The sequence below is a fragment of the Scomber japonicus genome, chromosome 2 (genome assembly GCF_027409825.1).
Source record: "Scomber japonicus isolate fScoJap1 chromosome 2, fScoJap1.pri, whole genome shotgun sequence".
Classification (NCBI taxonomy): Eukaryota; Metazoa; Chordata; class Actinopteri; order Scombriformes; family Scombridae; genus Scomber; species Scomber japonicus.
The window spans coordinates 2,203,408-2,229,489 of NC_070579.1; the positions used below are offsets into that span (position 1 = coordinate 2,203,408).

Consider the following 26,082-nt stretch of genomic DNA (forward strand, 5'->3'; position numbering starts at 1 on the left):
TGCAATTACAGCAACATAACTATCACTAATGACTTATTGATTTATTTATAGTTACCCTACTGTCACTACAAAGCTCAGCTCACTGTTTGTTCTGTATTAATACAACCCATCCTGCATCATCTCCTTGGTGTCATTCTTTGCTATGAGAGTATAGATCTCTGCCATCATAACCTCCCTGCCCTGAGTGTCTGCCACCACTGTAAAGGTGGCCAACCTTGTCAGAGGGGGTGGGCGAAGACCTTTAGACAAAGATTTCAAAATAAAACACTTCCATAAACAGTTTAGTTTCATTCACTTTACAGCATCTGTTTTAGTCTTATCATATTTTTGAATTAGAACCAACCATCAAAGCATTTTTACAAATATTAAATCAATTTCAACTATTTAGTGAACTTAAAAAAATGATTATTTGAATTAATTAATTGAATTATTTAATGAAAAATAGACTGAAGTTGAATATTATTTTTCTGTTCATGTTCTGACGTTAAAGCTAAATGACACACAATGAAATATTCAAGCTTATGATAATGTGAATTTTATGGCTGCATTATTACAATTCATGAAAAGAATATCTTAATATATTGAACATCACTGTAGTTATATTTCCCTAACATTCAGTCTTGATACAGACTTGATATCTTTACAAACTTTGAGATGTTCACTAGATTTTAAAGCTCTGTTGGTTTGAACAAAGTTTCTCTTCACATGTTTCTCATGATGGATCCATCAACTATGAAGAGATTAATGAATGAATAATGAGAGGACACTGAAGCAGTAAAAAAGACAAGTAAACCCAATGACAACATTAATCACATTGTGATTGAGCCAAGTTTATACTATGCTACTGAATATGTATTTTCATTCTTTTTTTAACTTTAATGATGTAATGAATGATCTTTTTAAAATGATATCTTATTATTATTATCAGTTTATCATTGTTAGGTGTTATTTTATGTCTCTAAACTATTAGTATGTATTGACTGCTGTGTCAGTATTATACTATGAATATTTTACCTTCATATACTTTATATACACAGTGGACTCAGAATGTACTATCAATTTAAAAATTACAGAGCGGAGAATGTGGAGGATCTAAAGGTGCATAAATCAGTTACAATAAGCATCAGAATAAGTTAAACAACGAGGGAAGCAGATACATAAAGAAGCTTTGCATACCTGAGGTGATCAAGGAAATCATGTGAGCAGGAACAAGGCTTGTACTGATGTCGCAACTGTTTTTCTGCTACATCAGCATAGGAGGGAATACTTCACCTCAGTAGTCCTCCTCCTCCCTCACCACAGGTACTATCCAACTGTAAAGGGTTAAAAAAAATGCAGCATATGTATTTGAAAGGTGATATAAAGGAAATGTAAAAGATGTTTTAAAAAGTCAGTTCATTAAGGGACTATGTTACAGTTGATTTAAATGCCAATTACAGTGTACTTTACTGGTTACAGTGGTTGTGTAATACTAAAAGATGTCAGCAGAGGGCGCATAGCGGTTAGGAGGAACCTAAAACCCCACAGAGGTAGAGCTGCAGAATAAATCCTGCAGCCAGGTGGAAAGGAAGCTAATGTTGTCTGCCTCTGTGTTAATATATGCAGCGACTTCTCCTAACACCCATCAAGTTAGGGGGCAATAAAACTCACATCAACATGTATAATTGTGAGATACCTACGTTTCTTTTGATTTGTGTAAATTCTGAGATCACCAGAATCTGGTCTTCCTCTCATCATCCAGATCTCAGCTCTGCCTTTATTCATCACCACCACCAGTATCTAGACTGTAACAGGGGATATACCATTATAGATATGATGACATCATGATGGGGTCTAATCACCACAGACTTTACCACATTTCTTCATTATCTGCATGTTCAATAAAATAAATGTCACTTAAAATAATGAATTCCCTCCTGATTGAACTCCTGTTATCTTCTTTTTCTGCAGTGTTGGTTTATTTCAGCTCTGAAAGAATCAGTCAGTCCAAAGTTCAGCTCACTGTTTGTCCTGTAATGTTTTAACCTTTTCATGTAATTCTTGTATTTTGTTTTCTCCTGTAGTTGTTACTAAATCAGATGAGGAAGTTGAGGTGTGTGCAGTCTGTCCCTGCCTTTATCAACCTGTCCTCTCTCTGATGTGTGTGTTACCTGCACCAGACCTCGGGGAAATCTGGACCAGCAGCAAGGGTTACACAGGCTAGGGAGCACTGCGTAGCCAATATATACACATTAAATAGCTCTGTGGATTAATAGAGAGAGGACCAAAGTTAACGTCTTGCTCATGCCTGAACTTGTTTATTTCTGACACACAATTATATACAATTCACATTCCATCTTAATTCTCTGATTAGTGGACGTAAACTCAATAGCAACATATTTAACCTAATAAAATAAAACACAGTGTAACCAAACTAATAGTAAATAATAAAAACATTCTGCCAAAAAAAATATAGCTGCACGTGAATTCAAAATAATTAAACATATTTCATATAAACAGAAATTGGCTTCACTCAATTTATAACATATACAATCCTGCTTTACACTCATCTTACTGTTACAGGTTTCAGCTGAGAGCCTGAATACAGATAATATACCTGAATAAACAGGAGAAAAGATGAGACAGTTGGTGTTACTTCTGTCCAGTTCAGCCTCGCTCAGCACAATGCTTAATTTACAAATATGCAAAAATGAATCTCATCATAACTCTTTCTGTATGTTTCCCAGTTTTCACTGTTATTCCACACAAAGACCCACAATATGGAAAACATAAAAATAATGTAATAATACAAATGAATGAGTATTTATAACCTCTTTTTCCAGATAAAACACATTTTTCATTCACTATTTAAACCCTCAGTTCAATCAGTATACTGCTGCTTTAACACATTATCATTCAGTCCTTTCACTGAGCTTACATTTACATTTTAGTTCACATCCAACATCAGAAAACACTCAAATACAGTTTCTCTCTAACCTCTGTCAGTGTGAAATCAAATAAAAAAGAGCTAAATACTGCTAATGTATCAGTTAGCAAAAATGCATGAGCTGCTGGCTGGCAAAGCTAACTTCTCTCAACACCGCTTATATTATGCCATATACATGAAAATATTAACATTATAGCTAACAGTCAAACAGATAATATTCACATAACGGTATGAAATGTACTGGAGCCAAAACTAGACCAAAACTTATGTTGGTATCAACAGAGAAATTTAACAGCTGGCGGCATCTTGAAAAAAAAAACAACCAAAACAAACATTTCTCTACTCGTTCAGAAAAGCACATAAATACATATTTCACTCTTCCAAAACCAGTTTAACCTGTACATTAAACATTCAGTAACATGTACATGTTCTTATCAAAGTTGTTAATACTTCACAAACCTGAATAAACAGGAGAAAAGATGAGACAGTTGGCGTCACTTCCGTCCAGTTCAGCCTCACTCAGTAGAATAAACGAGGACACGAAAGTCCGTTCAGAAGAGGGTCCAACAACGAAGTAACACGCCACACTGCCACCTGCTGGCAACACTCACATCTGCAGTGTATATTGTAAAAGTAACACGCCACACTGCCCTCTGCTGGCAACACTCACATCTGCAGTGTATATTGTAAAAGTAACACGCCACACTGCCCCCTGCTGGCAACACTCACATCTGCAGTGTATATTGTAAAAGTAACACGCCACACTGCCCCCTGCGGGCAACACGGACATATTCAGTGTATATTGTAAAAGTAACACGCCACACACTGCCCCCTGCTGGCAACACTCACATCTGCAGTGTATATTGTAAAAGTAACACGCCACACTGCCCCCTGCTGGCAACACGCACATCTGCAGTGTATATTATAAAAGTAACACATTATTGAGCATTATGACTCATATAAAATACTCTTCTCACATAAATTACATAAATAAATAACCCAAAATGACATAAATTGTGACCATACATTTAGTGTGCGTCACGTTACACTAGGATAATATATAAACAAACCTTTTCTACAATATTCTTACAGGTTACGCTCTTTTGCCTGTTTTCACATGAACACACACACACACACACACACACACACTCACACACACACAGAACAAAATAGCGATACCGCGCCGGAAACATGAATGCAATTTGAACATAACATTTCTCTTAACACCGCTACTCACTGCTGGCTGATACTCTTAACAATAGCTCGACATGAAAAATAGTTTAACCAGGTGATGCACATCGGTATAATTAACTACAGAACCAGCTTACTAAACACACTACATGTCTCAAAATCATGTCACAACATTACCAAACAACTTCTAAAGCATTTACATTAGATACTGAACCATGCTAAATGCAGAAAAATGAGTTTTACCGTACCTGTGGATTAATAGAGAGAGGACCAAATTCAGCGTCTTCCTCCTGAACTTGTTTATTTCTGAGCTGCGCATGAGCTGAGCTGGGTAGCTACAGTCTCCCTCATGATCCACAGCAGTAGCTACTAGAGCACCATCTATTGGCGTAAATGTGTATTACTTTGACGTAACACCGTATTAATGTATATTAAAGTCTTTGTAAAATGTCAGTTATTAGTAAAAATGTTAGAATAGTTCAACTATTAACAAAAAATAGGGGGTTGGGGGTGCCTGTTTACATAAAAACTAAATCTATAACATGTTCAACCTACTGCATGTGCTGTTATGCTGCCATCTGCTGGACACAGGAGGGAAACACAGACAACTTGTCCAAACCTCAGTGACTTTGAGAGGAAAACAATCTATCAAACTTGTTATGAGGCTTTTTAAACAATTTTATTTGGTAATTATTCAAACACAGATCAGCCATCCAAAGTTCTTTACATGAAACATCAACAATAAAATAATTAGAGAATAAAATAATAAAAGATAAAACAGAAACAGTGAAAGAATATAATCAATGAAGATTTAAAAACAAGTTGATCAATTTTGATTTAATACACAAATCATATTTTTGAATAAGCAACATCAGTCAAAGGATTTTTACAAATATTCATTCATTTAAAATATTCAGCAAATTAAAAAAGAGTAATATGAAATCAAGCTGTAACTGAATATTATTTTTCTGTTCATTTAAAACCTTGAAGCTAAAAGACACACAATAAAATTTCAAGCTCACTATATTGAATTTTTTCGGGCGTTCTTGCCTTTAATGGACAGGTTAGTAGAGATAGACAGGAAACAGGAGGCAGAGAGGGGGGAGGACTGTAGCCTCTACACATGGGGTGGGTGCTCTACCTGCTGAGCTATGCTCAACCCCACTATATTGAATTTTATGACTGCATCAATACATCTAATGAAAAAATATAGATATAGATATATTGAACATCACTGTAGATATATTTCCCTAACATTCAGTCTTGATACAGACTTGGTATCTTTACAAACTTTGAGATGTTCACTAGATTTTAAAGCTCTGTTGGTTTGAACAAAGTTTCTCTTCAAACGTTTCTCATGATGGATCCATCAACTATGAAGAGGTTAATGAATGAATAATGAGAGGATACTGAAGCAGTAAAAAGACAAGTTTGGTCTCTAATCCACTGACTGCTAGTATAGACTATTGTGGCAGTATTATAAAGTAGAATTGATATTGTGTATATTTACACTGATAATGTAAAACTTAAAAATTAACACATGAAGTAAATTAACTGTTGGTGCTGCTCAATAAGTTGCTGATCATAGAAACTAGATCAGACAGTTTGATTGACAGGACAGATGATCAGAGGGGCGGAGTTTTTACCACCATCATTATTATAGGGACTGAAGTATGGGTAGAGTTTCTCAGTGAATGAGCAGCCAGTAAAGGAGTAGATAAGAGCTGCAGCATCTACATCATAAAAGGAGACCAGACCCTTCTCATAATCCACAAACACCCCCACCTTCTGAGGACGAGACTTCAGAGAGAGATGGACTGAAGGGCCACTATTAGCTTTGTACTCATTTCCATTTCTCAACCTTATAGTCCAGAAACCATCCTGAGGACACAGTGAGATTTGTCCCTTCCTGTTGATCGACTCTCTGGCCACTCCTAAATTCCAGTCAGTCTTCTCTTTAACCTGAACCTCAAAGTAAAATCTGCCTGAAGAGAAACTCTGCTTTCCTAAAACAATACTAAAACGTGTAAATCTCTTTGGGTTGTCTGGGAGATTTTTCTTCACATCACCATAATTTACTTGTTTCCCATCATCAGACAGGATGAGTTTAGGATGTGCTGTAACAGGATCAAGAGTCACATCCACTGCATACTGCTGGACCCTCTTCAGCTCGAACTCAGCGAGCAGTTTCTTCATCTGTTTACTGAGCGTCTCCTCCAGCTGAGCCACAGCTCTAACCACAGTCCCCTCATATGATGATGGACGAACACTGACCTCTGTCCAGTCTTTGGTGGGTGGAACAGCTTTCAGGGACAGGAAGTTTTTGAGGAAGTGGTGGTGGTCTTCAGAGTGTGAGAGCTTCTCCACCTCAGAGCTTCTCTTCTTCAGCTCAGAGATTTCCTGTTCCAGCTCTTTGATGAAGTCTTCAGCCTGTTTCTCTGTTGTTCTTTGCTTCTCTTCAATCGTCTCAATGAACTCATTCAGGCTTCTCTCAACAGACTCCTTCAGAGCGGTGAAGACCTGAACACCTTCTGCTTTCTCTCTGTCTGCAGCTTCCTTACTGAGGTCAACTGAGTGTTTGATCTCTTCAATCTTCAGTTGTCTCTTCTGGATCATCTCCTGAATTTCAGCCTCTGTCTTCCCCAGGTCTGCCTTCTGTCTTTCATATTCTTCTTTCAGAGGAACAACATCATGTGTCTTGTGGTCTAAAATAGAGCAGAACACGCAGACAAATGTCTGGTCGGTCTTACAGAACAGCTCCAGAGGTTTATCATGCTTCGTACACATCCTGTCTTCCAGGTTCTCCACAGGGTCCATCAGCTGATGTCTTTCCTCATGTGAAGATGTTGGATAAGGTTCCTGGTGTGTTCGAACTAACCAAAATACAACCAAAGAAAAAACATACATCACTTATTGAAATTATATTACATACTAACAACTCACCAGTTTGGCCTTACACAGACAGTATACTGAGGCAGAATACCTGACCATAGTAACTGATAATAACCTGAGACAGAAGGTGACAATGGACAGACTGAGTGACCACAGTCTAGCAATAAAGAAAGGCAGACCTGAGAGGACAGGCTCTGCTGTCGTTGTTATGAGGGAGCTTTATAGATGGAATTACACTTTCTATCAGGATGACAAAATTACAAAAATTTCCCCCAAATTCTGAAGTCTGACAGAAAGAGAGAAATAACCCCTCATTCTGGGGGAAAAGAAGCATGCAGAGCGTTGGCTGCTAAATATGTCACTTCCTGCCACAACAGATAGGACATAACCATAAAGACAGATAGACATTCATAAAAATTACTTCTAATTACCAAATTCCACATGCCACCACCATCTCATTTAAAAAAAATGTTATTTAAAGACTATATGTCAAAGCTCATGAATATTGAATTGAACCTCACAGTAGATGAAGGCCAGACACACCGGAATCACCAGAAACACCAGAAGCACCAGACAGGACTTCAGGGCCTTCAGTTTGGTTCCAGTACAGACGTCACAGGGAACTTCTCCTGGTTTGGCAGCTTGTTGCTCTGAGCTGCTGCTGCTGGCTTTCTGTTGAGCTTCCTGTCTGAACTGAGAAATAACCTCAGAGATGAAAGTGTTGACTTCAAGTTCAGGTTTTGAGGTGAAAACTTTTTTACACATTGGACACTGGCCATTACTGTTCCAGTGTTCATTGATGCAGTTTTTGCAGAAGTTGTGTCCACATGGTGTGGTGACTGGATCAGTGAACACATCCAGACAGATGGAGCACAGAAACGGATCTTCAGATCTCAGACAGCTGGCAGCAGACATATCTACACACTGGGAACAAAAGTGAAAATGTGAAAAAATAAATGTAATTGCAGAAATATTCATTATTAGTTCAGTATTACAATTATGATGAAACAAATAGTTTTGTTTGGTTTTTTTGCTTAATGTAACTACACTTAAGAATACCAACCTGATTATTTTTGTATTTTAATTCATTTCAAGTTGTTGCTGTAACACTAATGTTTTAGGCCCTGAGCCTTAGATTTTGATAACGTGGATATTTGTGATCAGAAGTAAAGAAACCTGGTTTTCTTTATGTTTGTGTATCAGAATGGCTCAATAAATCGATCAATAAATATTAGGTTGTGTTTAATGTTATAATAATTTCACGCAGTACTTGGCAGTTGTCAATCATAATTAAATTTGATACAGCACATTTATGTCTTTAGATGGGAAATATCTGCACATGTATTTTAAATGCAGTTTTCTTGTTTGCTTCATTTATGAAGTTCATCCATTCATTCACTCACCCAGATCAAACAGGGGACACAACAGAAACGTTTGACTTTGGTAAGTTATTCATTTAATGGATTGAAATCTATATACGACAAAAATCACTACAAATGGATGTAGTGACTCTGCAGAGAGACCAGACAAGGATAACCACTATACTGTCATGCTTTACCTTATTTCTACAAAGTCCAAATAAATCACTCAGTTATTAAAATCATCAATGCCTACTCTAACCTCTGACTATTTAATACATTTGAACAAATCAACTATTGTACCATTGTATTAGTGTGGCAAGTGATTGGGGTTACAGGGAATTCATCAAAACAATCCAACTACCACATCCTGGGGGTTTTACTCAAAGAAAATGATATCCTCTGATCAGTACCACTAACCCAAAAGACAAACAGGTTCATAACACCAACAGGAGAGAGATGTGGTCCCATTCATAAGCTATAATTATTAACAGTATCAAAAAACATAGTATTGAAAGAGCAGTGAATTGATCATGTACAGTTACCAATAAAAGGGCAATAACTTGATTAGCACAAACACAATACTATTAAAAGTGAGCTAATCAAACAGAGGAGTGAACTAAGGGTGATGACATACAAGAGAGGAGACACCAGCACCAAAGAGCCACCAACACTTTAGTCCCCCAGCTTCTGGAGAGGGACAAAATAAATAAAAATGCTGAAACACAGCAGCCATTTAAAATCCTCTAGTCAGTGTGGCAACCAATGAAAGTAGAGATTAAACACAATCACCCAGGAAGCAACATGATTGTGTACAAAATAACCTGAATGATAAAAATTAGGACCCCAAACAACAGAAGGAAACACTTTAAAATAGCTCTGAGAATGCAACAAATATTGTACATGTTCAACAAACGTCAGTCAGTGGCTCCAGGAAATAAGAGACTCTATGTGGACCTTATCTGGCTCCTAGCAGCATTTACCTGAAGCTTAACACTCATTCACTACCAATGCAGCATGACAAGATGAGTACGAGATAAAGAGTAACATACCGTAATGATCCACAAGAGGAGAGCAGCCGAGAGAGAGAGAGAGCGGAGAATGTAGGATCTAAAGGAGCATAAATCAGTTACAATAAGCATCAGAATAAGTTTAACAACGAGGGAAGCGGACACATAAAGAAGCTTTGCATACCTGTCGTGTTCAAGAAAGTCAGGTGAGCAGGACCAAGGCGTGTACCGAATGCAAATACCGGCTTTTCTGCTTTGGTGGAAAATATGTAAGAGAGCATCCTGAAACGCCTCTCTGGTTTTATATTTCACCTGTATGAAAATGATTGGCTGGTGATGGATCATTCAAAACATGCAGCAACACATATATTAATAAACCAGAAAGGAATATACTATATACACTCTGCTAGATCAGCATAGAGGGAATACTTCACCTCAGTAGTCCTCCTTCTCCCTCACCACAGGTACTATCCAACTGTAAAGGGTTAAAAAAAAATGCAGCATATGTATTTGAAAGGTGATATAAAGGAAATGTAAAAGATGTTTTAAAAAGTCAGTTCATTAAGGGACTATGTTACAGTTGATTTAAATGCCAATTACAGTGTACTGTACTGGTTACAGTGAGTGTGTAATACTAAAAGATGTCAGCAGAGGGCGCATAGTGGTTAGGAGGAAAATAAAACCCCACAGAGGCAGCTGCACAATAAATCCTGCAGCCAAGTGGAAAGGAAGCTAATGTTGTCTGCCTCTGTGTTAATATATGCTGTAGGAGCCATATATTGATTTGTTTATTAGTTATTCTGTGTTTAATTAGCTTTGTCTTGTTGCCATGGTGATATGTAGTGTTTGGGGTCACGTGGGCACTGTAGCCACAACCTGCACTGGGGATGGAGGCGAGTCTAGGTAGCCGTAATTTTTGTTGACCGCATTTCATTATCGCTGTTTTGTTTGCTTTGATACACGTTCGCCAAGTGTACACATATAACATCCTATGGGCGCGTGTAAAGCCGCTGTAGTATTCATTTCATTCATTAAAATCTCCGAAAACTTCCTTTTGGACTCAGTGTGCTTCTCTGGAACAGCAGCAGCGTGTCATACAAATACAAGACCTATTCTGCCTCACCAGCGACTTTTTAAAAGGTACTGGAAAGCCGCTACATATGCAGTGATTTCTCCTAACACCCATCAAGTTAAAACTTACATCAACATGTATAATTGTGAGATACGTACGTTTCTTTGATTTGTGTAAATTCTGAGATCACCAGAATCTGGTCTTCCTCTCATCATCCAGATCTCAGCTCTGCCTTTATTCATCACCACCACCAGTATCTAGACTCTAACAGGGGATATACCATTATAAATATGATGACATCATGATGGGGTCTAATCACCACAGACTTTACCACATTTCTTCATTATAAGCATGTTCAATAAAATAAATGTCACTTAAAAAATGAATTCCCTCCTGATTGAAGTCTTGTTATCTTCTTTTTCTGCAGTGTTGGTTTATTTCAGCTCTGAAAGAATCAGTCAGTCCAAAGTTCAGCTCACTGTTTGTTCTGTAATGTTTTAATCTTTTCATGTAATTCTTGTATTTTGTTTTCTCCTGTAGTTGTTATTAAATCAGATGAGGAAGTTGAGGTGTGTGCAGTCTGTCCCTGCCTTTATCAACCTGTCCTCTCTCTGATGTGTGTGTTACCTTCACCAGACCTCGGGGAAATCTGGACCAGCAGCAAGGGTTACACAGGCTAGGGAGCACTGCGTAGCCAATATATACACATTAAATAGCTCTGTGGATTAATAGAGAGAGGACCAAAGTTAGTGTCTTGCTCATGCCTGAACTTGTTTATTTCTGACACACAATTATATACAATTCACATTCCATCTTAATTCTCTGATTAGTGGACGTAAACTCAATGCCAACATATTTAACCTAATAAAATAAAAGACAGTGTAACCAAACTAATAGTAAATAATAAAAACATTCTGCCAAAAGAAATATAGCTGCACGTGAATTCAAAATAATTAAACATATTTCATATAAACAGAAATTGGCTTCACTCAATTTATAACATATACAATCCTGCTTACACTCATCTTACTGTTACAGGTTTCAGCTGAGAGCCTGAATACAGATAATATACCTGAATGAACAGGAGAAAAGATGAGACAGTTGGTGTTACTTCTGTCCAGTTCAGCCTCGCTCAGCACAATGCTTTATTTACAAATATGCAAAAATTAATCTCATCATAACTCTTTCTGTATGTTTCCCAGTTTTCATTGTTATTCCACACAAAGACCCACAAAATCAAAAACATTAAAATAATGTAATAATACAAATAAATGAGTATTTATAACCTCTTTTTCCAGATAAAACACATTTTTCATTCACTATTTAAACTCTCAGTTCAATCAGTATACTGCTGCTTTAACACATTATCATTCAGTCCTTTCACTGAGCTTACATTTACATTTTAGTTCACATCCAACAACAGAAAACACTCAAATACAGTTTCTCTCTAACCTCTGTCAGTGTGAAATCAAATAAAAAAAGAGCTAAATACTGCTAATGTATCAGTTAGCAAGAATGCATGAGCTGCTGGCTGGCAAAGCTAACTTCTCTCAACACCGCTTATATTATGCCATATTCATGAAAATATTAACATTATACCTTAAACAGTCAAACAGATAATATTCACATAACGGTATGAAATGTACTGGAGCCAAAACTAGACCAAAACTTATGTTGGTATCAATAGAGAAATTTAACAGCTGGCGGCATCTTGAAAAAAAAAAAACACAAAAAGACCTTTCTCTACTTGTTCAGAAAAGCACATAAATACATATTTCACTCTTCCAAAACCAGTTTAACCTGTACATTAAACATTCAGTAACATGTACATGTTCTTATAAAAGTTGTTAATACTTCACAAACCTGAATAAACAGCAGAATGAACGAGGACACGAAAGTCCGTTCAGAAGAGGATCCAACAACCGGTAACACACCACACTGCCCCCTGCTGGCAACACTCACATCTGCAATATTGTAAAAGTAACACGCCACACTGCCCCCTGCTGGCAACACTCACATCTGCAGTATATATTGTAAGGAAGCCTTATAGATTAAACAAGGGACAATATTTGAACATTATGACTCATATAAAATGCTCTTTTCACATAAATGACATAAATAAACAATCCAAAATAACATAAATTGTGACCATACATTTAGTGTGTGTCACATTACACTAGGATAATATAAACAAACCCTTTCTACAATATTCTTACAGGTTACGCTCTTTTGCCTGTTTTCACATGTACACACACGCGTACACACACTCACTCACACACAGAACAAAATGGCGATACCGCGCCGGAAACATGAATGCAATTTGAACATAACATTTCTCTTAACACCGCTACTCACTGCTGGCTGATACTCTTAACAATAGGTCGACATGAAAAACAGTTTAACCAGCTGATGCACGTCAGTATAATTAACTACAGAAGCAGCTTACTAAACACACTACATGTCTCAAAATCATGTCACAACATTACCAAACAACTTCTAAAGCATTTACATTAGATATTGAACCATGCTAAATGCAGAAAAATGAGTTTTACCGTACCTGTGGATTAATAGCGAGAGGACCAAACTTAGCATCTTGCTCCTGAACTTGTTTATTTCTGAGCTGCGCATGAGCTGAGCTGGGTAGCTTGTCTCCCTAATGGTCCACAGCAGTACTAGAGCACCATCTATTGGCGTAAATGTGTATTACTTTGATGTAAAACCGTATTAATGTATATTAAAGTCTTTGTAAAATGTCAATTATTAGAATAAATGTTAGAATAGTTAAATTATTATTAATAAAAATAGGGAGGTTGGGGGTGCCTGTTTACATAAAATCTAAATCTGTAACATTTCTAACCTACTATATGTGCTGTTATGCTGCCATCTGCTGGACACAGGAGCGAAACACAGGCAACATCATCCAAACTTCAGTGACTTTGAGAGGAAAACAATCTATCACAAACTTGTTATGAGGATTTTTAAACAATTTTATTTGGTAATTATTCAAACACAGATCAGCCATCCAAAGTTCTTTACATGAAACATCAACAATAAAATAATTAGAGAATAAAATAATCAAAGATAAAACAGTAGAAACAGTGAAAGAATATAATCAATGAAGATTTAAAAAATAAGTTCAATCAATTCTAATTTAATACACGTATCATATTTTTGAATAAGCCACAGCAGTCAAAGGATTTTTACAAATATTCAATAATTTAAAATATTCAGCAAATTAAAAAAGAGTAATATGAAACTAGGCTGCACCTTAATATGATGAATGTGAATTTTATGGTTGCATCATTGCATTTAATGAAAAAAATATCTTTATATATTAAACATCACTGTAGATATATTTACCTAACATTCAGTCTTGATACAGACTTGGTATCTTTACAAACTTTGAGATGTTCACTAAATTTTAAAGCTCTGTTGGTTTCTCTTCACGTTTCTCATGATGGATCCATCAACTATGAAGAGGTTAATGAATGAATAATGGGAGGATACTGAAGTTAAAAGTAAAATCCAACTTTTCATTTTTAAATTGATCATCATTGTAAGGTCTCTAATCCACTGACTGCTAGTATAGACTCCTGTGGCTGTATTTACAGTGTATTTAAAACATAATCATTAAAACAATAATTGTTGGCGCTGCTTAATAAGTTGCTGATCATAGAAACTAGATCAGGCAGTTTAATATACAGGAGAGATGATCAGAGGAGCGGAGTTTCTACCACCATTATTATTACAGGGACTGAAGAATGGGTAGAGTTTCTCAGTGAATGCGCAGTCAGTAAAGGAGTAGATAAGAACTGCAGCATCTACGTCATAAAAGGACACCAGACCCTCTGTATAATCCACAAACACCCCCACCTTCTGAGGCTGAGACTGCAGAGAGAGACGGACTGAAGGCCGAGCAAGAGCTTTGTACTCATTTCCATTTCTCAACCATATAGTCCAGAAACCATACCGAGGACTCAGTGAGATTTTTCGTTTCCTGTCGATCGACTCTCTGGCCACTCCTACAGCCCAGCAATTCTTTCCTCTAACCTGAACCTCAAAGTAAAATTTGCCTGAAGTCAAACTCTGCTTTCCTAAAACATTAGTAGTCAAAAAAATCTCTTTGAGTTGTCTTTGAAATACTTCTCCACATCACCATGATATACTTGTTTCCCATCATCAGACAGGATGAGTTCAGGATGTGCTGTATCAGGATCAAGAATCACATCCACTGCATACTGCTGGGCTCTCTTCAGCTCCAGAGGAGCCACAGCTCCCACGGTCCCGTCTTTGGATGCCAACACTACAGAAATATTAGAGAGGAATTATTTTCAAAACTTGAGACTTGACAGATGGATGTACTTTACCTTCAAGTAGCCTAACTGAGTTGAGCTGGGTGGCCAGTTTTTTATATGAGTTTTATATTTCCCATGATGGAAGGAACTAGGGAGGAAGGAACAGCTACTCAAATTATTGTAATTAAGTCGTTACTTGTACTTCAATTATTAAACATATTTAAGTATTCATTACAGTATGTAATCAAGTCAGTTATTTTTAATGAATGGGACGCACCCAGACTGGTTTACCCAAGGGAGGACAGTCCTGATCCCCAGAAGGGCACGATTCCATCCAACTATTGGCCAATGACCTGCCTCTGTACAACATGAAACTCCTGTTAGGCATCATAGCGGCTAAGATGAATAGGCACATGGCCTGAGCAGGGCCCAGAAGGGAATTGGTAGAAATACCAGTGGAGCCAAGCACCAGCTACTGGTAGATAGAGCAGTCACCCAAGACTGCAAGACCAGACAGACCAACTTGTACACTGCCTGGATTGACTACAGAAAGCCTCTGACTCAATGTCACTACACATAGATACTGGAGTGCTTGGAAATTTGTAACATCAAGAAGACACTAAGATACAACAGCGTATTAGTGTTACAAAGAAAAAACTGAGCTGGAGGAGGGGGGTTATATTTCGAGAAACAAAACTCACTTTGCAACACTGCATTATGCTGCTGTGGAAGAACTGATCTAATTGTACTTTTCAGTTGGGTTTAGCAATAAGGAGATACTTTTGTAACCAAGTATTATAGACACGCATACTTAAATAGGTTACAAAATAAAAACACAGAGGCTACGCTGCTTGAACAGGACGACCACAATTTTGTGGAGGAGGCCACAAGGAAGTCAGCCACAGCCAGATACCTACATAGGGTAAGGCAGGTCTTGAAGAGTTGGCTAAATGAGAAGAACAAGGTCTGAGCCATCAACACGTATGCCCTGCCATTCATCAGTGTAGGAGCCAAAATATGTTTTGTTTATGTTTATATTTGCTTCAGCTGCACATGTTGCATCACATGCATTGATTGACATGAGTGTGGTTTCACCTGGGTGGCGGCGGGAGTTTTGGACAAAGGGATTTATTAATAGAGCTCCAATATTTTCTGTTTGACCATCATCATCATCACCATCTCCTCATCACTTTATTCTCACAGTCGGATCACATCAGGGTTTTTATATGTTTGTGGAACAGCTGCTTGTCAGTCCTTTTTGATTTTTTCATTCAAATAAACTGCAGTAAAAACATCATCTGGACTTCAATATGATTTTGTGGACGTGTCACAGATAAGAGCCTACTAAGTCTCTCAGCGGCCTTTCAGAAAAGTAGGCGCTACAATCAGATTCCCCACTGGTATAATAAGCTGGCCAAAAGAGGAGATAGAGGCCACTGATATCAAGACATAGAAGCTCCTCACAATGCATGGAGGCCACAGACTGGATGTGGAGATGTGGCTCCAGCAGTTTCCAGGTACAACATCTGAAGTCTCTGTCCAGAAGAGTACAGTCCTAGAAACAGCTAAGATACTGCAGAACCCTCAAACTCCCAGAGGTGTGTGTGTGTGTGTGTGTGTGTGTGTGTGTGTGTGTGTTGCGTGTGAATGTCAGTGTCATGATGATTGAATTGAACTGAATTGAGTCTCACAGTGAGTGAAGGCCAGACACATCCCCAGCCAGACCTTCAGGGCCTTCAGTTTGGTGGCAGCAGACATATCTATAAAAAGAGAACAAAAGTGGAAATGTCAAAATAAATGTATAAATAAATAAATGTTGGATGTTACAATTATGAGGAAAAATATAATATTAACATAAACCACACACACACACACACACACACACACACACACACACACACACACCACCCTACCAACACGCACATACACAAGTAAATCTCAAATTGTTCTTTTGCCACTTAATATTTTTATCCTTTAATCAAGTACTCATTTCTTTTCATTGTATTACTTTCTTACTCAACATTTAATCATGTAATACTTTAAGCTTTTAATCATTTAACATTTAAGTATGTGATATAGGTCTGTAACCATTTAATGGTCTGTTTAAGTTACTCCTTTGTTATGAATCATTTAAGCATAAAGCATGTAGTCATTTACATTTGGTTACGAACATGACTCCTCAATGTATATAGATTTATTTTTGAGAGAGAGAGAGAGACAGAGAGAGAGAGACAGAGAGAGAGAGAGAGAGAGAGAGAGAGAGAGAGAGAGAGAGAGAGAGAGAGAGACAGAGAGAGAGAGAGAGAGAGAGAGATGAATGACCTGCAGCAAAGGTCCCATAACCATTCAGCTACCAAGGCGCTCCGATAAGACACACTTCTGAACCTGTGAACATATCTTTATATGGTATGGCTTCGATATGTATTTATGCAACTGGTATGTTCCGATAGCTAGGCACATGTATGCTGCACGAGGGGTCTGTGGGAGGACGTGTATGACCAGCGCTTCCTGTGGTTTGAGGCTTGCCGAAAGCATCACACCACAGAAGATGCTTCCTGTTGCAGAATTGCTTCTTTAAACTTAGTCTGTAGAGCAAAAGTTAAAATAGACTTTAATGCTCATTGCACATTGCATTGCTTGATGCTTGAAAGTTGGATTGTGAGCGAAACCTCCATGTCTGGTGATAGAAGTGGATAAGGGAGGACTTGCCTAAGAGTCCCAGACTCTGTCAGTAGGCCGGTGGACATGTAGGGCAGCGTCTCCACATTGCCTAGGTTCATCCCCAAATCTAGTCAGATGGGACTAGGGCTGTGGCTGCCTGGTTCACTGAGGGCTTAGGAACACCAAAGACTGAGGATTTGTGAACAGTTCAATGTCAGCCAGTTATCAAATTTAGACTTGAGATATAGATATAGATATAGAACACCCCTTCAAAGGTGGAGGTGGGGACGTTGGGATGACCAGTTCCTGTCCTGGACCTACTCTATGTGCTTCTCTCTCCTCTCCTTTCTCTCTCTCCTCGTCATTTCTACTTCTCCTTCTCTCTTTTCCTTTTATCCCCAACTGGTCAAGGCACATTGCAGCCTGGTTCTGCCTGAGGTTTCTTCCCATTAAAAGGGAGTTTTTTCTTGCCACTGTCACCAAGTGCTGCTCATGTGGGAATGTTGGGTGTCTTTAAATTAGTTTAAAGAGTACGGTTGAACTAAAGACTCAGTCGCATGCTGAAGATCGACACCCTGAACTCCAAACACACACCCTCACATTCTACAGTGAGGTAGGACAAACAATTCCCCCAACCACAGTGGACTGAACCGTGTTATTATCTGCTGAGATATCCTCAGGGATTGAAGTAACTGAGAAAGGGGTTCACTTGGAAATGTGTCCTTTAAGTGTTATTGTAATTGTAATATGTCATTTATTTTATTCACTTTCTGTCATTAAGGGAAGAGTATTGCTCTTTCATACATTGTGTCTGTGTTGATCCAGATCATTTCTGTTGTCATTAGGCGCCACATAAAACTGAACTGAACTGAATGGAATTGAAGCTAGACACATGTTTAAGAGGAGGTGTAAAGCTTTGCTTTAAATAGTCTACTCTGTTTCTGGCCAAGCATATGTGGTCTCACACCATTCATATGGTGATCATACGTAGTTTCAGTCCCCACATGATCTGAGCTCAACCACTGTATCTCTTTTTGTCTGTTTCTCAACAAAGCAACATTTGGTCAGACGCCATTTTGGACATGAGTCCATCAGCAATTGTATATCAGATTTGCCTACACACACACACACGTTTAGCTTGATTACATATTGTGTGTTTCTACTGCCATCCTCTGCTCTGCAAAGAGCCTCTACTAACTTTGGATTTTAAGCCCTGGCGAGCACACAGTGTTTTAACTTTGTACCTGTGAAACCGAGAAACCTTCTGTCCCATTTACAGAACTGACTATCATTAGTACGTTTCTACTCTACTGTAGGTCAGTATTCACTTGAATATGACTGTGATATAACTTTAATGTATCAATTACATTTTTCCCCATAATTAATTATATCAAGGCATCACTTTCTAAAATGAAATATTCAAAAACCCAAATGAAAAATAATGAAAGGTTTGATAAATAAACACCCTTAGGTATTATTAAATGTTTCTATTTTTATAACAATAACCTAATTTAGTTTAGACTATATAGATATGCCTTTAAACTTTTCTGGGTTGTAAAGTTTTCACTGAATTCTCTTTAAAAGATAAATTCATTTTAAAATGAAATTATCTTTAACTATTTTAACATGTTCATGTGAACATGGGAAATGGTGTTTGCATCTTTTTGTGATTTTTGACCCCTGGTTTACACACACACACACTATCTATTTATTGTTGTACAGGAATGAATATTGCCAAACTCTCCTCTACACATAACTCCAAAGTCCTTCAACTATGGATATGGTAATTGTGTTTGTAGTTTGTAGCCAGTGGAAAATATAATGCAGACACTGCTGAATTGTTCTGGGTTGTAAAGTCTTCACTGCATTCTCTTTAAAGGATAAACGATGTTTAACATGTTCATGTGAGAGCAGAGAGGCTGGCTGTTGACTTACACTGTACAAACACAGTTACTGTAAATGTCTAATGTTTTAGACTTTTAACAGGACACATAAACCCTCATTTATTCTGTAACCTTCAGATCTTTGTTTATGATGCTATGAAGAAACATTTATCATTATTTTTATAAAGTGTTATTTATTTGGAAAATCTCATGGAGATTAAGATCTGCTTTGCAAACAGGATGTGAGAGCAGGAGATCACAATAAGACGGTTCATTCACATCACAATCACAAACAATCTGAAGAATAGCAGCTAATTAAACTTTAAAGTCACTCAGAGGAACAAATGACTCTGACTTTAAGCTGTTTAACTGTGTTGCAGTTCATCCCAGTTCTGAGATGATACTGGAAACCAGTCACAGTTGGTTTGTATTTTAGCTTGTGAGGAGAGACGTAAGTTTTGTGTTAATGCTGGTTGTTGAAACACAGTAAATATAATCAGCTGTACTCACCAGTGTTTGAGTCGGTCGTTGAGAATGAAGAGAAAAGAGTTGCGTCGACAGCAGCTCCTCGTGTTTCTGAGTATGTTTGAGGCCATTCTCTTTTGCAGCTTTTTTATGAGGTTTTTATTTCCTCTTATCAACTTCCTCTTATCAACTGTCATTTTAGTGTGAAGTGCTGACCGTTACACATTTCTTCATCATTTGTGTTTCTTAGTATATTTAAGGACTTTAAGCTTTTTTCTTTTGCAGCTTGGTTATGAGTTGTTTACTTCTTCTTATCAACTTCCTCTTATCAACTGTCATTTTAGTGTGAAGTGCTGACCTTCACATTGAATCTGATACAATCTAATCTGACATACTCTAAATTAGATTGGATCAAATGTATTATTGTTATGTTAGATACTGGAAACCAGTCACAGTTCATGTGAGGAACTTTTAAAGTCAACCTGCTCTGTGATCTGTGTCATGGTTAGCAGCTCTGAACTCAACTAAAGGTTTTTAATAACTGTGACTTAGATAACAAGGCTTCATAGACGACCTCTGACCTTCTCATGTAACCGTAGCCGTCTGCTAAGTTTTGTGTTAATGCTGGTTGTTGAAACACAGTAAATATTATCAGTTTTACTCACCAGTGTTTGAGTCAGCGCATAGTTGTCTACTTAATTGAGCAAAAAGTGACATCAGTGACTAATGCAGCTGTCCTGGCTGATAACCCTGCAGTTTAAATGTAATGCCTGAGCAAAAAGTCAAGTTGCCAAAGTTTACACGTAAAACTACACAACAATCCTCTGAAACTGCACCTGAGCCTGAGTCAAACTGAAACTTCACATTTCCTCATGTGAGAGAAAAAGAGCATGGTTGCTTAAAAGTATTCCAGTATGTTGTGTCTCTGCACAACTCGTGACACATTCAATTCACATGGACTATAAACCACCCAGCAAACATGCCCATGTGGGTCCCATAGTCATCTTGCCCTCTCGGACTTTGGACTGTGGGCAACCAACAGAAAACCCACATGGACCCAATCAGTGGTGAATAATTCCTACTTGATTATTGTCATGGTCATTTTTTCATTTTAGTCTGGATTTCCCCCTCTGGTCTAAAGAATACAAGAGGTGTGCACATTCTGTGTCTATAAATACCAGTTTGTGTCTGGGAAATGGTGTTTGAATCTTTTTGTGATTTTTGACCCCTGGTTTATGTGAAATTGCCCTGAGATAACTTCTGTTGTGGTTTGACGCCATATAAATAAAACTGAACTGAAATAAATTTAAGCTACACACAGATTTAACAAAAGGTTTAGAGCTCTGCTTCACATACTCTTTGTTTCTGGACAAGTATACGTGATCTCAGTCAGCACATATTCATACGTTGCGTCAGCACATAGGAATGCTCACCACATGTGGTGAGCATACGTGCTCTCAGTCCACATACAATCTGAGTTCAAGCGTTGTATCTTTGCCTGTTGCCCAATAAAGCAACATGTGGTCTCAGACACCATCTTGAACACGAGTCCATCAGCCATTTTAAATCTTTTGAGTTTTGCCTGTTTTCACACACACACACACACACACACACACACACACACACACACACACACTGTCTATTTATTGTTGTACAGGAGTGAATATTGCCAGTCTCTCCTCTACACATAACTCCAAAATCCTTCAACTATGGGTATGGTAATTGTGTTTGTAGTTATATAGTATAGTTTATTATATGTTCCCAACCATTTCTCATAATTAGTTAACTCAAGGCCTCACAAAACTCAAGTTTTTCTCTATTTAGTAAATATTTGCAATCCAAACGAGAGATAATGAAAGGTGACAGAAAAAAACACCCTTCGGTATTATTAAATGTTTATATCTTTATAACAACCTAATTTAGTCTATACTATAGAGAGATGCCTGTGGAAAATATAATGCAGACACTGCTGAATTGCTCTGGGTTGTAAAGTCTTCACTGCATTCTCTTTAAAGGATAAACAATGTTTAACATGTTCATGTGAGCAGAGAGGCTGGCTGTTGACTTACACTGTACAAACACAGTTACTGTAAATGTCTAATGTTTTAGACTTTTAACAGGACACATAAACCCTCATTTATTCTGTAACCTTCAGATCTTTGTTTATGATGTTATGAAGAAACATGTATCATTATTTTTATAAAGTGTTATTTATGTGGGAAATCTCATGGAGATTAAGATCTGCTTTGCAAACAGGATGTGAGAGCAGGTTACACACACACACACACACACACACACACACACACACACACAGATCACAATAAGACGGTTCATTCACATCACAATCACAAACAATTTGAAGAATAGCAGCTAATTGAACTTTAAAGTCACTCAGAGGAACAAATGACTCTGACTTTAAGCTGTTTAACTGTGTTGCAGTTCATCCCAGTACTGAGGTGATACTGGAAACCAGTCACAGTTCATATGAGGAACTTTTAAAGTCAACCTGCTCTGTGATCTGTGTCATGGTTAGCAGCTCTGAACTCAACTAAAGGTTTTTAATAACTGTGACTTTGATAACAATGCTTGTCCAGTTGTGGGAAAGCCCAATCAGCCTGTGCCACCCAGCCTCCCGCATCCAATCCCAGGCCATCTAAAAGCTAAACCTATCATAAAAGCCTTCACAAAGTTTCTACTCAACTTCAGGGTTACCTAAAACCATCCAAACCGATCAAGGCACAAATGTCATGTCAAGGGTATTTGCACAGATTATGACAGAGCTAAAAGTTAAACACTTAAGTAGTCCTTAAGAAGTCCTTACCATCACGAGAGTCAAGGGGCGCTGGAGAGGCTCCACCAGGCGTTAAAATCCCCGCTGCAGAACTTTTGCTTAGAGGCCAACAACGCTTGGGAAGAAGGTCTCCCTCTACTGTTATTCGCTGTGAGAGAAACTCCTCAGAGGTCCTTAGGTTTCACCCCGTGACATGGTGTTGCGTTGTCCCCTTCGGCTCCTTAAAGAAAAACGCCTGTCTGAGACGCCTAAAGCTGAACAAAAATGTGCTGGACTATGTCAGTTCTACGTTTTCTTTTGATCTGTGTCAATTCTGAGATCACCAGAATCTGGTCTTCCTCTCATCATCCAGATCTCAGCTCTGCCTTTATTCATCACCACCACCAGTATCTAGACTCTAACAGGGGATATACCATTATAAATATGATGACATCATGATGGAGTCTAATCACCACAGACTTTACCACATTTCTTCATTATAGGCATGTTCAATCAAATAAATGTCACTTTAAAAAATTAATTCCCTCCTGATTGAACTCCTGTTATCTTCTTTTTCTGCAGTGTTGGTTTATTTCAGCTCTGAAAGAATCAGTCAGTCCAAAGTTCAGCTCACTGTTTGTCCTGTAATGTTTTAATCTTTTCATGTAATTCTTGTATTTTGTTTTCTCCTGTAGTTGTTACTAAATCAGATGAGGAAGTTGAGGTGTGTGCAGTCTGTCCCTGCCTTTACCAACCTGTCCTCTCTCTCTGATGTGTGTGTTACCTGCACCAGACCTCGAGGAAATCTGGACCAGCAGCAAGGGTTACACAGGCTAGGGAGCACTGCGTAGCCAATATATACACATTAAATAGCTCTGTGGATTAATAGAGAGAGGACCAAAGTTAGCGTCTTGCTCATGCCTGAACTTGTTTATTTCTGACACACAATTATATACAATTCACATTCCATCTTAATTCTCTGATTAGTGGATGTAAACTCAATACCAACATATTTAACCTAATAAAATAAAAGACAGTGTAACCAAACTAATAGTAAATAATAAAAATCATTCTGCCAAAAAAAATATAGCTGCACGTGAATTCAAAATAATTCAACATATTTCATATAAACAGAAATCGGCTTCACTCAATTTATAACATATACAATCCTGCTTACACTCATCTTACTGTTACAGGTTTCAGCTGAGAGCCTGAATACAGATAATATACCTGAATAAACAGGAGAAAAAATGAGACAGTTGGTGTTACTTCTGTCCAGTTCAGCCTCACTCAGCACAATGCTTTATTTACAAATATGCAAAAATTAATCTCATCATAACTCTTTCTGTATGTTTCCCAGTTTTCACTGTTATTCCACACAAAGTCCCACAATATGGAAAACATAAAAATAATGTAATAATACAAATAAATGAGTATTTATAACCTCTTTCTCCAGATAAAACACATTTTTCATTCACTATTTAAACCCTCAGTTCAATCAGTATACTGCTGCTTTAACACATTATCATTCAGTCCTTTCACTGAGCTTACATTTACATTTTAGTTCACATCCAACATCAGAAAACACTCAAATACAGTTTCTCTCTAACCTCTGTCAGTGTGAAATCAAATAAAAAAAGAGCTAAATACTGCTGATGTATCAGTTAGCAAAAATGCATGAGCTGCTGGCTGGCAAAGCTAACTTCTCTCAACACCGCTTATATTATGCCATATACATGAATATATTAACATTATAGCTTAAACAGTCAAACAGATAATATTCACATAACGGTATGAAATGTACTGGAGCCAAAACTAGACCAAAACTTACGTTGGTATCAACAGAGAAATTTAACGGCTGGCGGCATCTTGGGAAAAAAACAACATTTCTCTACTTGTTCAGAAAAGCACATAAATACATATTTCACTCTTCCAAAACCAGTTTAACCTGTACATTAAACATTCAGTAACATGTTCTTATCAAAGTTGTTAATACTTCACAAACCTGGATAAACAGGAGAAAAGATGATACAGTTGGCGTCACTTCCGTCCAGTTCAGCCTCACTCAGTAGAATGAACGAAGACACGAAAGTCCGTTCAGAAGAGGGTCCAACAACGAAGTAACACGCCACACTGCCCCCTGCTGGCAACACTGATATCTGCAGTGTTGTAAAAGTAACACGCCACACTGCCCCCTGCTGGCAACACTGATATCTGCAGTGTTGTAAAAGTAACACGCCACACTGCCCCCTGCTGGCAACACTCACATCTGCAGTGTATATTGTAAAAGTAACAAAAAAAAAGTATCTAATGTAAATGCTTTAGAAATAGTTTGGTAATGTTGTGACATGATTTTGAGACATGGAGTGTGTTTAGTAAGCTGCTTCTGTAGTTAATTATACCGACGTGCATCAGCTGGTTAAACTGTTTTTCATGTCGAGCTATTGTTAAGAGTATCAGCCAGCAGTGAGTAGCAGTGTTAAGAGAAATGTTATATTCAAATTGCATTCATGTTTCCGGCACGGTATCGCCATTTTGTTCTGTGTGTGTGTTCATGTGAAAACAGGCAAAAGAGCGTAACCTGTAAGAACATTGTAGAAAGGGTTTGATTATATATTATCCTAGTGTAACTAATGTGACGCACACTAAATGTATGGTCACAATTTATGTCATTTTGGTTTGTTTATTTATGTCATTTATGTGAGAAGAGTATTTTATATTCCTTACAATATACACTGCAGATATCAGTGTCGCCAGCAGGGGGCAGTGTGGCGTGTTACTTTTACAATATACACTGCAGATGTGAGTGTTGCCAGCAGGGGGCAGTGTGGCGTGTTACTTTTACTATATACACTGCAGATGTGAGTGTTGCCAGCAGGGGCCAATGTGTGGCGTGTTACTTTTACTATATACACTGCAGATGTCCGTGTTGCCAGCAGGGGGCAGTGTGGCGTGTTACTTTTACAACACTGCAGATATCAGTGTTGCCAGCAGGGGGCAGTGTGGCGTGTTACTTCGTTGTTGGACCCTCTTCTGAACGGACTTTCGTGTCTTCGTTCATTCTACTGAGCGAGGCTGAACTGGACGGAAGTGACGCCAACTGTCTCATCTTTTCTCCTGTTTATTCAGGTTTGTGAAGTATTAACAACTTTGATAAGAACATGTACATGTTACTGAATGTTTAGTGTACAGGTTAAACTGGTTTTGGAAGAGTGAAATATGTATTTAGGTGCTTTTCTGAACAAGGAGTAACATTTATTTGTATTATTACATTATTTTTATGTTTTCCATATTGTGGGTCTTTGTGTGGAATAAAAGTTAGTTAAATTATTAATAAAATTAAGGGGGTTGGGGGTACCTGTTTACATAAAATCTAAATCTGTAACATGTTCAACCTACTACATGTGCTGTTATGCTGCCATCTGCTGGATACAGGAGGGAAACACAGGCAACTTGTCCAAACCTCAGTGACTTTGAGAGGAAAACAATCCATCACGAACTTGTTATGAGGCTTTTTAAACAATTTTATTTGGTAATTATTCAAACACAGATCAGCCAT

The 26,082-nt window shown here is 37.8% G+C and overlaps 1 protein-coding gene and 1 long non-coding RNA gene across 2 annotated transcripts; both read right to left on the reverse strand.

The window, feature by feature from the left end:
* Nucleotides 1–5,614: 5,614 nt before the first annotated feature.
* On the reverse strand, nt 5,615–7,924 carry LOC128367768 (zinc-binding protein A33-like). The gene is made up of 2 exons (XM_053328418.1): nt 7,614–7,924; nt 5,615–6,578 (listed from the first exon to the last, which is right to left on the reverse strand). Exons 1-2 carry the CDS (start codon nt 7,922–7,924, stop codon nt 5,714–5,716), a joined length of 1,176 nt encoding a protein of 391 aa, XP_053184393.1. The 3' UTR covers nt 5,615–5,713.
* A 6,179-nt stretch (nt 7,925–14,103) lies between these two features.
* Nucleotides 14,104–20,022, reverse strand: LOC128367788 (uncharacterized). The gene is made up of 3 exons (XR_008321938.1): nt 19,799–20,022; nt 16,436–16,504; nt 14,104–14,752 (listed from the first exon to the last, which is right to left on the reverse strand). It is a non-coding gene; the product is annotated as an uncharacterized LOC128367788 (long non-coding RNA).
* Nucleotides 20,023–26,082: the final 6,060 nt, after the last annotated feature.